The sequence below is a fragment of the Boleophthalmus pectinirostris genome, unplaced genomic scaffold (assembly GCF_026225935.1).
Source record: "Boleophthalmus pectinirostris isolate CB_2022bp ecotype Guang Dong unplaced genomic scaffold, ASM2622593v1 HiC_scaffold_1, whole genome shotgun sequence".
Lineage (NCBI taxonomy): Eukaryota > Metazoa > Chordata > Actinopteri > Gobiiformes > Gobiidae > Boleophthalmus > Boleophthalmus pectinirostris.
In genome coordinates this window covers 18,477,614-18,494,381 of record NW_026570970.1, presented here as the reverse complement: position 1 = coordinate 18,494,381, position 16,768 = coordinate 18,477,614, and the positions used below count along the sequence as shown (strand labels likewise).

Below are 16,768 nucleotides of genomic sequence, written 5' to 3'. Positions count from 1 at the left end.
CCATATAACCCAAAGTGACATGCTCCAGCACCAGCACCATTTGAATTAACACCTCTTGTTTATATGAATCTAAATGTATTATTGGGACCTGTTTTAACAACACACTTAGTCAATAGATTTTTGCAAATTATTCACTTGCAGATTGTCTGCAATAATGAGTTAACTGAAGTAATCAAAAGTGTAATCACCTACTCGCCAGCTCAATATGGCTGCATGTACAGATGTCCAATAACATAAAGATCCCATCACCGCGTGACATCATTCCTCCATGCAGGTCGGCACAGCTACCAGATCAATCAGCGCAAAAATTAACCTGAAGAGAATTTTCAATTTCGCATTTGCCATATTGATTGGAAATCGAGTCAATTACGTCGGACAACATGAGATTGAATGCAAGGATCTATACTGCTATGTGCCCAGAAAACACATTCTATTATCATCGCTGGGTAACCACATTAGATATGATCAATTGGGGGATTAGTAACATTGTTTATGCTTCAGAGAACAAAATGTGGACAAAATAACAAGGCTTGAACATTAGGGCATGTCCATAACAGCCTATTATGGGTTTGTTTGCGGCTGGCTCCACAAACCTGCCATTGTAATCTTGTGGCTTTTTGTGAAAATATATATTGAGTTTTGTTTATTTCTGCTGATAAAGAAGACTTTAAACTTTGTGCCAGTTTTTGTTTCACGTGGACAGAGATATTAAAGGTCCTGTATTACACAAAATTGACTCTTGTGATCTTAAGGCATGTTATAATGTTGTTACCCCATCAAAAACATAGCCAGATTTGTTTTTTTGTTTGTTTGTTTTTTTGTTTGTTTTGTTTGTTTTATTATTATTTTTTATTAGTCTTGTGATGTCATGTAGTGGTATTTTCAAGTTAACAGCTACATTTTACCTTTTGTTTAGTAGAGATTGGCAATTCCAGGGTTGAAATTATCCAAATGATTCTAGTGAAGGTATATGGCGTTTAAAAATACAGTGGAGCACTTTCTGTATTAGCACTTAACATCACAAGGAACAGAGTGTTTTCAGAGTGTTTCTAAATATGCAGGCTTTGGGTGTTAAACATGTGTGAATGAAAGAAAACACAACTCCAGGTCTGTTTGTGATGAGGAAACAACATTATAACATAGATCAGAAAATATACGGGCCCTTTAAGCATAAACCAGACTATATCATCTCCAATCTGATTCAAAAGTTAAACTCTTAATTCTACCACAGACTTGTGACGTGTCCTCCAGCTCAGTTTTATAACAGGGTTTCCAGAATGTTGCGATGTCACATGAACATAACTGATTTGTCTGTGGGGATGTTGAGACTGAACTGTAGCGGTTTTGTTTTCTAACATCACTGTTTTTAATCTGCTTTTTTAGAGCTTATGAAACTAATCGTGACACACTGTGACACTGCAATGGTTTTTACCATATGGTTTATGCAACTGTGAGTCAGCAGCATGGGCCGGGAAAGTACAAAAAATAAGAGAGGTAAAAGTAGGTGCTGTTTGTAGAAGTGCTTTTTATATGGCAAAATGTATCACTGACATTGCTATTTCATATTTAGATTATGTACTCTGGTTGAGTTGTGTGTTATACAGAATACTTTTATTTAATTATCCATTTAAAGAAATTAATCCCGTGAGTAATAATAGTAAATGTGTGAGCTCATAGGTAGATTTGTTTACTTCAGAAAAAAAAAAAAAAGATATAGATAAATATAAGATATATAAGATATGGGTAATTTTACATGAAAACAATCAAGTCTCAGTACACTCCATTTCCATCTCAGGAACATAATACTAGCAAACAAGGAAGCATTCACATCCTTTGGGAGGACATCTGAGCCTTGAAAACTGGCATCTCAGTCTGCCACTTCTATTTCAGCCATCACAGGAAACACGCGCACCCATAGTCGCTGTCGCCACTGAACATAATCTATATCTTAGAGGTGATTTGGGGGACACATCATAATAGGCTGTTGCCTGATTTAACCCATTGTAGCCCATGACAGTGAAGTCAAATCATTGCTTGTGGAGGCATAATTGATCTTGAGAGGGCATGGTAATTGACCTTGCCTGGGAGGACAGGGTGGTTTGGGTGCTGAGCCAGCAGGAGTGGGGATCTGAAAGAAATGCCACAGTGATAAGGATGAATTAATGTTGTATTTTAGCAATAATGTAAAAAAATGGAAATATATAAACTATATTTCATCATTTGGTCCTTTTGGAATGTATTTCCAATACAACACTTAAAATAGCCTGAATATATTGTGTAAGCCTGTTATTACCAAACAAGACAGTAACCCCATCCTTACACGTGGCCAGAAACAACGGAAGTGGTTGGAGAGACAGAGAGTCTCCACATCATCACCAGCATCACCAGAGGCTGGCATCATTACGCACTGTCAGGCTTTGACGTAGAAACAGAATATCAAGCTATTTCTCGCCAGTGTTGTTCATGGTCATTCTATTTGGAAACTGTATCTAGACAAAATATTGAGATATATGCTACATAAATGAAAAAAAAAAAAAAAAAAGAAAGAAAAAGAAAAGTGTAATTTCAGTTTGGAAATAAGCGTATGTTATATTTTTAGAATTACCATCAGTACGCAGCGCATTTCTCTCAAGTACGAGGTCTTCTGGCGGTTCAGGTTTATGTGAGGTAACAACTGCAGCTGCTGCATTCAGGTGGTAGCGCTGCAGTGTGGACCTGATGAGCTGGTACAGAAGGACCGGGAACGTCCTGTTCATGCATTTGGCGCGTGATATAGCCTAATTATAAGCTGTTCGGAAAAGCTGCCATCTATCTGTGAAATGTGGTTAAACGGAGAGGTAAACAGATGAACAATTTTAATTTCTCCTAGAATGGGAAGAATGGGAAAGTGACTACAACGTACAGTGGCCAAATCTGGAGCCGATGGTACTATAAATAAAATTGGCGTCCTGACTGACTACGCACAAACGAGTCGGAAGAGGGCAGTGATAGTAGGAGGAGGTTTCCTCTCGCTCATCGCTGATCTGAACAGGGCCATCTCCTCTCCTCCCGTTTCCACCAATGAGCCCAATGAGCTGAGCGCGCACCGCCCACTGTCGGCGTGTGTATTTTTTCTGCTCCTTCCCTTCTCTTTTTTTCGTCTACACCAGAGCTGGATGTGTAGATCGTCACATGTTGTTCCCCTTCTTGGTTCGCACACTAGCAGACATGTGTTATTTATTGCCCAGCTGGGAAGACGGACGGACGCACTACCGGCTCTCGTAGAGGATTAAAATAACAACTCAACGAAAAGGAGCGTTTTATCCGAAAGTGAAAGACGAGAGAATGGCGAGTCCGCCAAACACGGGAGATCAGCCGATATTACCCAGCAATACGAGCGCGAAGGTGAAGAAGTGCGGCTATTTGAAGAAGCAGAAACACGGTCACAGGCGCTTTTTCGTTTTGAAGGATCAGAGTGACGGCTTCCCTGCGCGACTGGAGTACTACGAGAGCGAGAAGAAATGGAAAAATAAGTCGTCCGCAAAGAGAGTTATACCGCTGGACTCCTGTCTGAATATCAACAAGAGAGCGGACGCCAAATACAAGTATCTCATTGCTCTTTACACCAAGGACGAGTATTTCGCTGTTGCTGCAGAGAACGAGCAGGAGCAGGAGAGCTGGTACCAGGTTTTAACAGATTTAATGTCAGAGGGAAAAGTCTATGACGGCTCCGCGTCAAACTCTGCGTCCTCGCTCGTGGGCTTTGACGAGGCGAGCTACGGTGTAATAACGCCGGTGTCTGCAGCCTATAAGGAGGTATGGCAAGTCAACTTAAAATCTAAAGGCTTGGGGCAGAGCAGAAATTTGACAGGGGTTTACAGACTGTGTTTGTCCAGTCGGACTATCAGTTTTGTGAAGCTCAACTCGGAGGTCGCCTCCGTCATTCTCCAGCTAATGAATATACGGAGGTGCGGCCACTCTGACAGCTTTTTCTTCATTGAGGTTGGTCGCTCTGCTGCCACGGGTCCCGGGGAGCTGTGGATGCAGGCAGATGACTCTGTGGTTGCGCAAAACATCCACGAAACTATTTTAGAAGCAATGAAAGCCATGAAGGAGCTGTCGGAATTCCGTCCGCGCAGCAAAAGCCAGTCATCCGGGACCAACCCCATATCTGTGCCCACACGGCGGCACCTGAACAACCCCCCTCCCAGCCAAACAGGGCTTCCCCGTCGGTCACGCACTGACAGCATGGCCGCCACTTCACCAGTGAGCAAATTCTCCTCGTGTAGAATACGCACAGCCAGCGAGGGCGATGGCACCATGACACGCCCCTTATCCGTGACGGGTAGCCCCTTAAGCCCCGGGGTCCATCGGACACTCTTGAGCAGGTCTCACACCATCACAACACGCCCCACACGGACATTTGAGTCTTCGTCCCTCCAGCACAGTAAATCTATGTCAATGCCACTGTCTCACTCCCCACCCATGGGTGCCCCCAGCCTTGTGAGCCTGTCATCCTGTCCTGATAGCAGCGCGCCTCGCCCGTCCAGCTGTACTGCCTCTTTCTCCGGCTCTCCCAGTGACGCTGGCTTCATCTCCTGTGAGGAGTATGGCTGTAGTCCTGCAGATATGAGGGACATCAGGTTACCCCTCTCTGTGCGCAGCAACACCCCCGAATCTATCAGAGCAGACACACCCCCATCCCGGGACGGCAGTGAGCTTGACGGCTACATGGTGATGGAGCGGCAAAACCAGAATGGTCACAGACGGGTCCCAGAACTAGATAAAAGTTACCGTAAACGCACTTATTCTCTCACTACCCCTCGCCAGCAGAGGGGTCCTCCACAAGTGTCCTCTGCTTCACTGGACGAGTACACTCTAATGAGGGCAACAAACACCAGTGGCAGTCAGGGCTCTCGCAGGTGCCACACGACCTCTCCTAAAGGGACTCATCCGGACGACTACAGGCCAGTTCAAATGAGCACTGACAGCATCCCTGATGAGAATGGCTACATGCCCATGATGCCAGGTGTGGCACTGCAGACACCAAGGCCTAGGGAGGACTCCTACATGCCAATGAGTCCTATGTGTATCTCTGCCCCAACAGATCATTAACCCACGCTCACACTCCTCAACTGTGCTGGCCCCACGCACTGACTCCCCTGGGAGTGTCTCACTGGAGGACAGTGGCTACATGCCGATGTGGTGTGGGGCCCGTATGTCTGTAGACAACACAGAAGGAAAGGTCTCAAATGGAGATTACCTGAACATGTCTCCAGTGGACCCGTTGGTGTCTTTTACCCCTCCAGATTACATCCTCAGCCCCACAGAGCCCCACCCTCGACAGGCCTTCTCTCACAGCTCTCTCTCACATGCACTTAAGGGCCCACTGCAGAGGAAAGGCTCCACAGACTCAGACCAGTATGTGCACATGTCCATACAGAAACAGAGGATAGAAGAGGAGTCGAACCCCTGTCCTACATCTGTGGGAGAGTCACTCACCACTGCATCTCTTGAGCATGGCATCCTGTACACCATTCAGAATAGCTCGGTCTGAGGGGGGCCTGAGCCATAGGAACAGGGCGTGTCGTCCCACACGTCTGGCACTGGAGTCTCTCAGAACTTTACCCTGCATGAGTGAGCACCCCCTGCCTTCAGAGCCCCGCAGCCCCGGAGAGTATATCAACATTGACTTCAGCACTTCAACCCGTGAGTCTACTGCCCCCCAATCCTCTGATGGTTATATTGGCTCCCCAAAACACCGGCCTCAGGCCCTGAGCTCCCCTCTCCTGCTCAGTGAACAGCAGGGGCTCAAACAGGAAAGTGACCTGAGTGTGGAGACAGAGGCTCAGGTGGGATGTCAGCCAGCCCCGGTTAGGGACGATTACACAGAGATGTCTTTTCCTCCTGTCTCCATCCCTGCCCTTCCCACCAGCCCCACCACCTGTGTTCAGAGACTCAGCCTGGATAACCCTCTGGTGGAGGAGGTACCCCCAGCTCCAGTGGACTCTTTTCTCTCAGGCGCTCCATCTTTATCTGTGAACCTTTTAGATCCCCACAGAGGAGCCAAAGTGATCAGGGCAGACCCCCAAGGTCGGAGGAGACACAGCTCTGAGACCTTTTCCTCCACCACCACTGTAGCACCTGTGTGCCCATCCTTTGCACCTGACATCAAGAGGCACAGTTCTGCTTCTGTTGAGAATGTATCACACAGCGTTCATGCCTCGGATGGACCGGACATGGAATATGGCAGCCCCATGTGCAGGGAGACCTCAGCTGGTTTTCAAAACGGACTAAACTACATTGCCTTAAACTTAATGGAGGGAAATCTTGGAGCATGTGATGGACTTCTAAGATTCAAGGCTGCATGTGGCTGCAAAGGAGGGATGAACGGATTCAACACAAGCCCCTATGCCAGCCTGGGATTCAAAGAAACCGCTACTGCTGTGAAAGGTGAGCATTTTTCTACAACTCAAGTATTCATTCATAAAATGAGTGGGGTAGAGGCCTGCCTGTGAAGTCAGGGCTACTATGCTCACAGCAAAGAGATTTGGCAGGCTGCCTGTTGCCATGGTGATGCTAAACCAATTGTAATTTTACTCTAGTAATGATTGTTATTTGTCTTTATCTACTACTACTTAACAATGCACAAATTTCCCAGCCTACTACGCATCACTGACACAGCTTGTATTTGGATTGTTTAAATTAAACATTTAAATCCATAAAATACTGTGGGAAGTGGACTTGTTATGCTCCAGGGTGTAGGCTGTGATGTTTAGATAGGATTAGTCACCTACCGTCACACCCCTGACACACAAATCTAAAGGCTAAGGGGATATGTTTACTATTGCTAATGAGATTCAAGGAAGTCTGTTATTTATCATCGGCAAACAAACACTGTCAAGTTATCTGTACATCCAAACTTTTATTTTGAAATATGAGAGCTGGGTGTCTTATTTAGTTTAGGCTAGCTTGATATCACTGCTGCTGCCTATTTGTATGAATGGTCTGCTCCAGTCTGCCCCTCGCTGACGCACTTTCACTACAACGTCAGTGTTTCAAAATCCTCTGATTCTAGCACAGTGACGCATGAAGCAACGTGGATAGAAGAAAATCGTTATATGAGTAGAAATTGCCTTTCTATTTGGTGTTAATATTTTAATGAGACCCTTATAGCTGTGAATATTACTTGAGCAAGAGAGCACAGAGCAGCATGGCACAAGTTGCTGCAAAGAAAAGGTCAGAATGAATCAGAAATCTGTGAAATGTAAGATTTAATTGCGGCTTGGTCATACTTTTGTGTTTGTGAATTGACTTTTGTTGAATAGGCCTGGTGGTAACTAGCGCAACAGGGCATTTGGTACAAAAGTGATAGAGTTCACCAGAAAAACAAGTGAGTCAGTTGTTGTGCACCAATTGTCAGGTACTAGGTTTCAGGGCAGGAATGCAGGGCAGTGTGCAAAGGTTGTTGGGAGACATGAATGCTCATTTTGTTTGGTTTGTGTTGTGGGAGTTGGAAAGAGTTGGGGACTTTGTGGAATTGTGGTACAATTTATTCTACATGTTACAAGATACAGGATTTTTTAATACTAGAAAAACCTACACGCTTTACTCGCCTAAACAGGAGTAAGATAGGATTTAACCTGCCCTAAGCTATGTGTATCCGGGGCTGAATTGTGTCTAGGTATATTGTGTCATCATATTTGACTCCAAACATGTGGCACCCTTCCACCCATTGTCTCCTAACACCTATGTCCTTTCACCTTTTATGTTTTTTGAAAAATAATATGCAAACTCCAAAGCTTGGTAGGACAAGTTTGACCAAGGCTATGAAAGTGGAGGAGGGTTAAATACAATGGTGGTGAAGGTTGAATGGTTTGTTTGGTTTTTCAGTAGCAACTACTAGTATGGGAATGAGGAAGTAAGACATGACAATTATGTGCCACTCTCTATTATTCATTATGTAATTTTTTTAAACAAAGGTGTGGAATAGTAATCTTAATCTTCAAATAGTTGTTTATGTAGTGGCAAAGAGTTGATGACTAATCCTGGTTTGAGAAAAACAAATAATGTGTTATGACAGTGATGGAGAGGGAATGAACTTTATCCTTTCTAATTGGTAAAATGCAAATTCACTTGCATATCCGGTTACCTCAAAAAAAGGTTAGTCCGTTAGATGACTGATGGGTGAGACACTGTTGTGTTTGGGTTTGGGATTGACATGAAGAGTACTACTGAAGGAGGCACCGGGGAGGCAGGAGGGAAGAGCCTTTTATTTGGTTTGCAATGCACACTCTCTGTCATGACTCCCAATGTCAGCTTTGTGACCTTTGAACTAGTAATATTTAAGAAAAATCAAGAGAAAACTGATCAACCCATATACTAGATTATAGTCAAGAGGCAGATTTATGTTTAATCTGTACTATATTATTTTTTAATTATTGTTATTGACTGTTTTGAAGCTTATACCTTCATACAAGTATCTAGTTAATATGCAGTTTTTACCATATGTTGCTCTCTAATACTGTAATGATCTCGTGTTAGTGGAGAAAACTCGATTCACCCCATCAATGATTTTATTTACACACCTAGAAAGAACCTCCCCCCTTTTTTCTTGAGCCCACCCCAAGTCACATTTTCTTCACGTACATGCACGGGCCTCAGCAGATGGTGAAGAGTGGGGGGAGAGGGGGAGAGAGAGTCAGAGGGTTTTTGCACCTGCCTCGCCAAGCACTGCTCACTGGTTATCTGGCCCTTCACTGACAATACGCTAATGACTGGCCACCATCTGCCACAACAACAACACGAGAGAAGGTGGGGGCGTGGCCAAGCAGCCTTTTATATTCCAAGAAACCCTAAACCCCTCCCCCCTCCTTCAGTTCTCCAGGCCTTGGTTTCTGTTTTTCAGAAATCATGTGATTTTTGCCCCCTGCTCCCAAACACACATACACACCTCCCGACTCTGTTTTCTGACCTCAATGCACTGTCTCCATCAAGAATTGGTACGGGAAATAAGATGCTAATAAGATGCTAGTTTGTTATTTCTGATTTGTCACATAGTACTGCACTTGCAATAACAACCAGTCCTGAAGAAGTCTCAAGATTATGCTTATCAAGTGGTTGATAAGATAACATATTCATAACAAAAACAAATCATTTTGTATTTTGCCCAATATTTAAAATCAAAGACAACAACAACATTCTGCAAAAAAATACACACAAAAATATGTATTTACTTGGTTAGGTGTTGCGTTTTTCACCTCCCTATCCTATGTCCATATGAAGCCCATCTTAATGTCAGTGCATGTTTACTTGCATCGTTTTGTCAAATTCAGCATGCACCTCTCACCTGTTTCATAGCCCCTCCCCTCTTCACTAGACACACATTCAGCAGCTCCTATCTGATACATAACTCTTGTGCGAAGTAGGGCGGGATGTTCCAGCTCTAGATAACAACAAAGTCAAACCTAGCGTATCCTTAATTTAGCTTAGAGGGAAAACGGATTACATTCACTTCGGGATTAAGACATTGTTCAGTAGCTTGTTTTGTCTGTGAGCTAGAAGAGTGTCTGTGGGGCTGTAGTGTGTGTAGTGCACTCTGTGTAGCCTGTTTAAATACACAGACACACCTCAGAGGCTCAGGTGGCTTCTACGTGTTAAAAAAAAGCTCCCATTCATAAACTGTCAAAACTTTATGCTGTATTTGCTTTGTGTTGCTTCCCCAAGGCGTTGCTGCGTGGGAATTGTCATAGAGTGGAAATACATTAGGCAACTGTTTACTTACAGTAGCAGTGGCTCTGTGGCAATACCTTGTAATGTTGAGCAATGTGCAGGACAAAGATACCACGTATACGACATAATGATAGATGATATAAGTTTATGTACATAGTCATATCATAATAGCATTCTGTTTACAGGAATGGATGTTTATTTTGGAAAATAACAGTAATTAACAAACAGATTAAACAGTTTTATTTACAATAAAAAGTGAGTAATATAAAACAATTAAGGTAACAAAAATTCTGTAGTTTAAAGGGCCCATATTATGCTATTTCTGATCTAAGTTATAACATTTTTCCCTCATCAAAAACATACCTGAAGTTGTGTTTTGTTTTTCATTCACACGTTTAACACACAAATCTTGCATATTTAGGCTGAGTTCTTCCCTCAAATGGAAAACATTGTTCCACCTTGTGAGTGGTTTAATAATTCCAGCCCTGGAATTGCAAACCTCTTCTGATCTAAAGGTAAAATATAGCTGTTAACTTGAAAACTAATGCTTCATGATATCACAAGGTGGAACAGAGCATTTTGAGTTTGGAGATTAAGACAAACTAATAATAAAGGGTTATTCGGACATGTTTAAATGAAACAAAACACAACTCCAGGTATGTTTTTGAGGAGGTAACGACATTATAACATGGCTTAAAGCTCACAAGAGTCCATTTTCATAGGACCTTTAAAAACAATATACCCTTGTGGTAAAAACCCAAGTTAAGTGCGTTGTTTTTGTTTTGGTGGTCGAGACCAGAAGTGGAGAGGTCAGAGGTCGCGAGTCAGTCACTGCCTGGCCGAATGGCGTAGCTCAGGGAGGAGTCAGAAGGGAGCAGGAATGTAAACAGCTCCGATCTTCAGCTATAGACGACAAGGGGGACACTAGCATTAACTTATTTGCCAACCAATTTAAAGAATATAAAAAACAATGCCTGGGTGATTAATTTCCCTGGATGCTAGTGCTATTTAAAAACAGCTGGAGCGGTTTTCCTCCAAAGGAGCCATTTATTTAGCTACGACAACAAGAACTACTCGAGCAGGCATATTAGTAGACATGGGGATGTTTACTCTGCTCTTCCAGCTTTGGAGATGGAGCCACGCTAATACACCTCTTTGTGTGTGTGTCATAGACCTGAATGGAACATGGCTAATTTTAGCTTGTGAGAACTAAATAAATAATGAAGACAGGCTTGGTGTGTTTGTGTGAGTTTGGACAGGGGGCACCCATGTGTAATCGAAGAGGGGAGGGGGCTTTAGAGGGAGGGAGTGGAAGGAGCCATTGAGTTCACTCCCTGTCAGATCTCTGCCCTATCCTCTCAATAACACCCCCCTCTACCCACCCAAAATCTTACTTGCCACCCACAAGCTTTCTTCTGATACGTGTTTCAATAGCAGTGTGGGTGGTGCGTGGATGGACCCTATGCCTGACCATTGCTCAGTGGTTAAATTATAATGGTCAAAATTAGATCTAAAGAAAAATATTACTTAATCAGACTTAGACTTAGACTTAATCAAGTCTTAATAAACCTTTTTACTATACTTTGATTAGCCTTAATAAAGCATCAATTTAGGATTTAGGGTTTGGTTACTAATTAAGTCCTATGCCTGAATCATTGTTAGTAAACTATTCAATATGGATTATTGATTTATTCATGCTTTATTCAGTGTAATTTAAGTGTAGTTATTATGAAGTGAAATTAATAATCAAAATCTATGTGTCAAATAGATAGGGTTATAAGGGATAGCAGCAGCATGAAAACATCAATACATTCTTAAGGCAATTCAATAGCTGCATTTGATTTGTGCTCCAAAAACCAAAAGTATCATTTTGCCCCAGATTAATGTAAAGTTATGTAAGGCGTCTGACGTACTAATATTACAAACAACATACCAAAATATCAAAAATATTGTTCAACTCTTTACTCCTATGTACTCTATATCTCCACCTGGTTCCTAATCAGTAAGTGATTCAGCCTGCTTCCCGATCCTTCTCAGTCATTCTCACCCAAGTGTCTGGCTCCATGGTTCCCCCCTACACACACACACACAAACACACACACACACATACACAAGCACATACACGCACACACATACGTAGACCCTGAGTCCCATGACCTCACTGCATTCCCGGTGCTGCCTGTCAGGTTGATTCTGTTACTGTGCTTTTCCACCACACTCTCTCCCACCCAACTGTTTCTATTTTGCCCTGTGCCATGTAGACCCTTCTCCGGTGGTCCTAAATGTGGGTCTTGTACAGTAATTTTGAGTTATGCTGTATAGTTGAATCCTCACAAATGCTCCTATTTATTTAGTTTATTTATGAGACAGGGGCAGTGCACGATATACATTAACCCTAACAGGAGAGATGCACTAGAGCTAATTTCCATCTTATGCCATATTGCTATTAACACCATGAAACTGTACCTTTTGCGCTTGGTGATATGGTGGTAACAGTTAAAGTGTTATCTCATCCCTTCTACAATATGCTATTTTAGTCTGTTTCTCCATTTAATGCAGCTGTCTGCTCAAACAGACCTTTTTTTGTACCCACTTCTTCTGCTGGTCGACCTCTATAAGGCTCTGAGTGAGAAACGCAGGATGCAGTCAATCACAGCGAAGTGTGAACTTTAGATTTACTTTTTCTAGGCAATAAAAAATATAAACTGTAAAGGAATCATGATGAATAAAAGGAAAATCTTGTTAAAATTAAGATCATTATTTAAAATTTCTGCGAGCTCACAAATGCAGAAAGTGATTTGAATAGTTTGGGCAAGTGTTTATACCAGTTGTGATACTACTACTCCTACTGCTAATTACCAATACTACAACCACTACTATTATTTACTATTTGTTTCCAATAATACAACTGCTTCTGCTACTACAGCTACTACACTTTCCATTTTAATATTTAACAGTCAACTCTTGGTCTTGGCTTTGGAGATCAATTCTTAACTTGCTGATTGTTTATAAACTAGGCTCAGTTTCTTCCGCTGTGAGTGAGAGGGGCGGGCAGTGAGAACAGACGTGCATGTGTTGGTGTTTGGTGGGAGTCACTGAGGAGGGGTACAACAGCGCGCCTCGTGAATGGGAGGTTTGTTGTAGAGAATGGCCATCGCATACAGCTTTGTGAAAACAGCTCTTGTGTTGGCTAAGGGAGAAAGATGAGGAGACCGGATCGCACTGGGGGAAAAGAGAAATGCAGGCCCTATGTGTGACACTTCCGCTCCCATTTGATCGCCACATGCAAATGAAACCACACAAACAAGTACACAGGGTCAGGGGTCGGCGCCGCTTTCCACTGGGGGAAAAGGCAACACTTTGAAGAGTCTGGGTTGGTGGTGGCGGAGGGAGGTTTGGGCAACACAATATGAGAAAACACATCAGCAACATGGCAACAATGTTATTATTATAGTTTGATATTTGGATGAGGGTTGCAGAGCTTTGAAATCGAATTCTGATTTCTGACCAGTATTGCAATTGTGATTTAGGTTAGCCAATTGCGGTATGTTTAAAAAGTGGGATTCAGTCAGCAGTGCACATTTTCAACACACCCATGAGCACATATCAGAGAGAAATTAAATATAAAGTGCTAAACTAATACAAGAATCCCATGTACTTCACAGCAGTTTGCAAAAGTTTAAACATGAGGGCAAACATTTTTCCCCTAAATTGACAGGATACTTTGTTGTTTCTTGTGGACATTCTATTACCCACAAAAATTGTGACTTCTGTGACTTGGTTATTGTACCAATTGCAATTTTGATTCGATTGCAATATATTCTGCTGCTCTAATTTAGAGTTGACATAGTTATTTTTTTCAAAAACAACCCTACATATACATAATATTGTCCAGTTGCACAAGAGAAACAACAAAATTTTTGACATTTACTGAGAAAATGTACAAGCACTGAATTCCAATAATGGGTGTATTATTCCAACTTTATTGACAAAGGCGTGTTTTTGTTATGAAATGTGGCAATGAAAAAATCCTCCTGTACATCATGCAACCCGAATGGAAATAGGCAGCTATAGTCGTATGTTTGTGTGCAAAACATATGACAGTTTGGTGTATTGTTTTGGTGGTTAGCGGTGGGGGTACCTGCATTGGGAGGGGGGCTGTTATCACTAGAGACCGCTCTGTGTCAGCTGCGCAGTGCTGCTAAATGCCAGTGTGTTTATGTCCCGCTGTGAGAGCACCTGCTGTACCAGAGCCTATGTACGAGGGACACAAACAGTGGAGGAGAGCCACTTTAATGACGGCTCACTCCCACTCGTAGTGAAGGGGGAGGGGCCTGTGCTGTTGACTCTCGGACACAAACAGGTTAGGCACTGAAGGAACAGCTTTCATGTATTTTATAGTATCAACAGTGGTTCAGCGTGAGCCTGAACTCCATATATGGTTACAGGGCTTCCCAAGAAAATATGCTAATGCAATTTAAAGCAAAGTTGGTGACATTTCCCCTCACCATTTGAACTACTAAACTGATTAAATGCTCCAAATGTGTATTAATGGGTTTCGATAAGCCAGCCTTAACAAAAGTAAAATAATAAAGTAAATATAAAAAAAAAAACTATGTACTAGTTTTGAATATGACAAAATCATAAACTGTCAATGGTGTGTTCGTATGAAGTAAAACCACTAACATATGTTTCCTTTCTTATTTTCCAGAATGAAGACGGAGGGTCACCCCACGCCCCCGTTCTCCTTGTTACCACGACGACAGCTGGACCATTTGCTGCAGCCCAAGTCCTTCGACCTTTGACCTTTATGCCGCCTTTGAGGGTCATGGGGACGGCCATCGTCATGACAACACAGACACTTGACCCTTTCCCCCAAATTTTTCCCTCTGTTTTTCTCCACACCAAAACATTGAGGCGCCATCTCTGCTGCTGTTATAGAGTACTTAACCAGGACTGAAATGGACTTGGGATTTAGAGTATTTATATCTGTTAGACCTGCAAACCTCTCTGCAGTATACGATGTTATTTACCATTGTTCACTTTTAACTGGTTGGTAGCCAGAAGACCCTTGCATGAAAATCTGTGAACCAAACCTGGAGAACACATGCAAAAAATGCATACAGATTCCATATATTTATTTATTTATCCAGTATGTATGCCTCTGAAGAATGTGTGAATTTCTAAAGAGATTATTCTGCAAAAATGGCATTTGTGAAGATTTTAAGATCAGTTTTGCTTAAAGAAAACCTACCTCACCATTTGCCGGGTTGGTACCAGTTCACACAGACAAAATTATAATGAATATTATATGATCATATTTATTTTCAGAAGTGAATGTTTTTAACTCACCAGTCCAAAGCCTTACCCATCCACCGGGCCTCTTCTGGTGGATAATTTTTTTTAGTTTGGACCTATAAACACGCAGTATATCAAAGATCACTTAAGACTGAATGTTTGGCACAGTAGAATGAGATTTATTTTGTTTTCATTAGAACAGTGAAATGTATCCAGAGCAGAGTAATATATTTATTCAGATGACAGCAAAAGAGTAGGAAGTGCTGATTCATACACACTTGGATGGAGAGGATTAAGCTGTATGTCATGGGTTAGCCTAGCGTGTCCTTGGTCGACCCTGAGTTCACATGTAACTGGTCTCCCATCTCTGCACCTTCAGCACTCTCACTCCGGTGCCCACTCATTCACGGGACAGGAACAAACAAAAACACTCATTAGTAGTTAATGAACGACTAATACAGAATGGCTCTCGTCTCAGCGATGCCCACCAGATGATGGCTGGGGCAGGTGGGGGCGGGGCCTATTAGTGCGGTCAGGGCAGGACACTTACCCTTGGACTGAGCCACTCCTGTAGCTAAGAGGCCGCAAGACAGGCCGGGCGCGCCACAGCTAATGCACGGTGTTGCACTTACCAAGTTTCTCGATTGTAACACAAGACACGTTGAATGTAATATTTGTTCCAAGCCTGGGAACATCAGCGTCAACGGATACCACCGCCACAACACCTACTAAACACAGGGGTAGATTCTATAACAGACACAAATTATTCTCCATCGTTTGCAAAGAGAAACATACCAGGGGACGCATCTTAATTTATCTGAATTCACTGGTACTTAACCTTCGCCTATATATTGTACATAGTGTGAGAATTCATTGCTGCAGAAGCGATGTTAAGTTAATAAGTTATGTTTGTTTTGTATATATCCTTGTATGTGTTTGAGTGAACTTTCTGACAACAAAAGCACTAATTGTTAAGTTATATGCTAACCTGAACGGTTTAGCTCTGATTTTTTAAAAACTCTTGTGAAACAAATGCCACTATGAGGACATTTTCTATTGCGGTTCTAAAAACGACTTTCAGATAAATTCTTGTTACTTGACACAATTAATTGTTATAGGTACAACACAAATGGCATATATGCAATATTTACACTTTTTTGAAAATTAGTTTACAAAGACATACCAAATGTATGAATTTAATTAATAATATTTGTTAAAATAAAATTATTGCTGTTTGTACATTTCTTCTTCGAAATTGACGTTTTGTTTGTTTTTGCTAATTAAGCCTATTGGTGTTTTAAGCAGTGTTTTTTGCATTTGGATAATGTTTTTATCGCCATCTAAAAGGTTACAGTATGGGCTTCTCTTGCTGTGTCTTCTCATTGTAAATATTTCATACGGATTGAATATTGTGATGCTACTAAGAGATGATAATTTTAACTTAATTCATTGCTTTAGATTGTACCAAGTCTTTATAGACACATGCAATAAATAATGTTATTTAAGAAATCTGTGTATTTGCCCTTGTTTTTGTCCTGTGTACCATATATCAGAAATTCACTGAGCTTTTCATGCCTTGTTTGTATAGTCGGCAGCAGATGTTTTAAAGCCACACTCCTCCCTTTTGAGAAATTGCACAAGGAGGGTGTAGGCATATATAAGCTAGCGGAGCCTTCAGCATTAGCATTGTTATTGTTTTTATACTAGGCTCCAAGGCCCCACCCCCTGCAATAGTAATTAGACCAGCGTGTTGAAACAG

The 16,768-nt window shown here is 42.1% G+C and overlaps 1 protein-coding gene across 1 annotated transcript; it reads left to right on the top strand.

Annotated features, from left to right (window-relative positions):
- Positions 1 to 3,122: 3,122 nt before the first annotated feature.
- Positions 3,123 to 16,518, top strand: irs2b (insulin receptor substrate 2b). The gene is given in 4 exon segments (XM_020939092.2): positions 3,123 to 5,081; positions 5,083 to 5,494; positions 5,496 to 6,432; positions 14,423 to 16,518. Coding segments are annotated over 4 exon segments (3,111 nt in total). The 5' UTR covers positions 3,123 to 3,324; the 3' UTR covers positions 14,428 to 16,518.
- Positions 16,519 to 16,768: the final 250 nt, after the last annotated feature.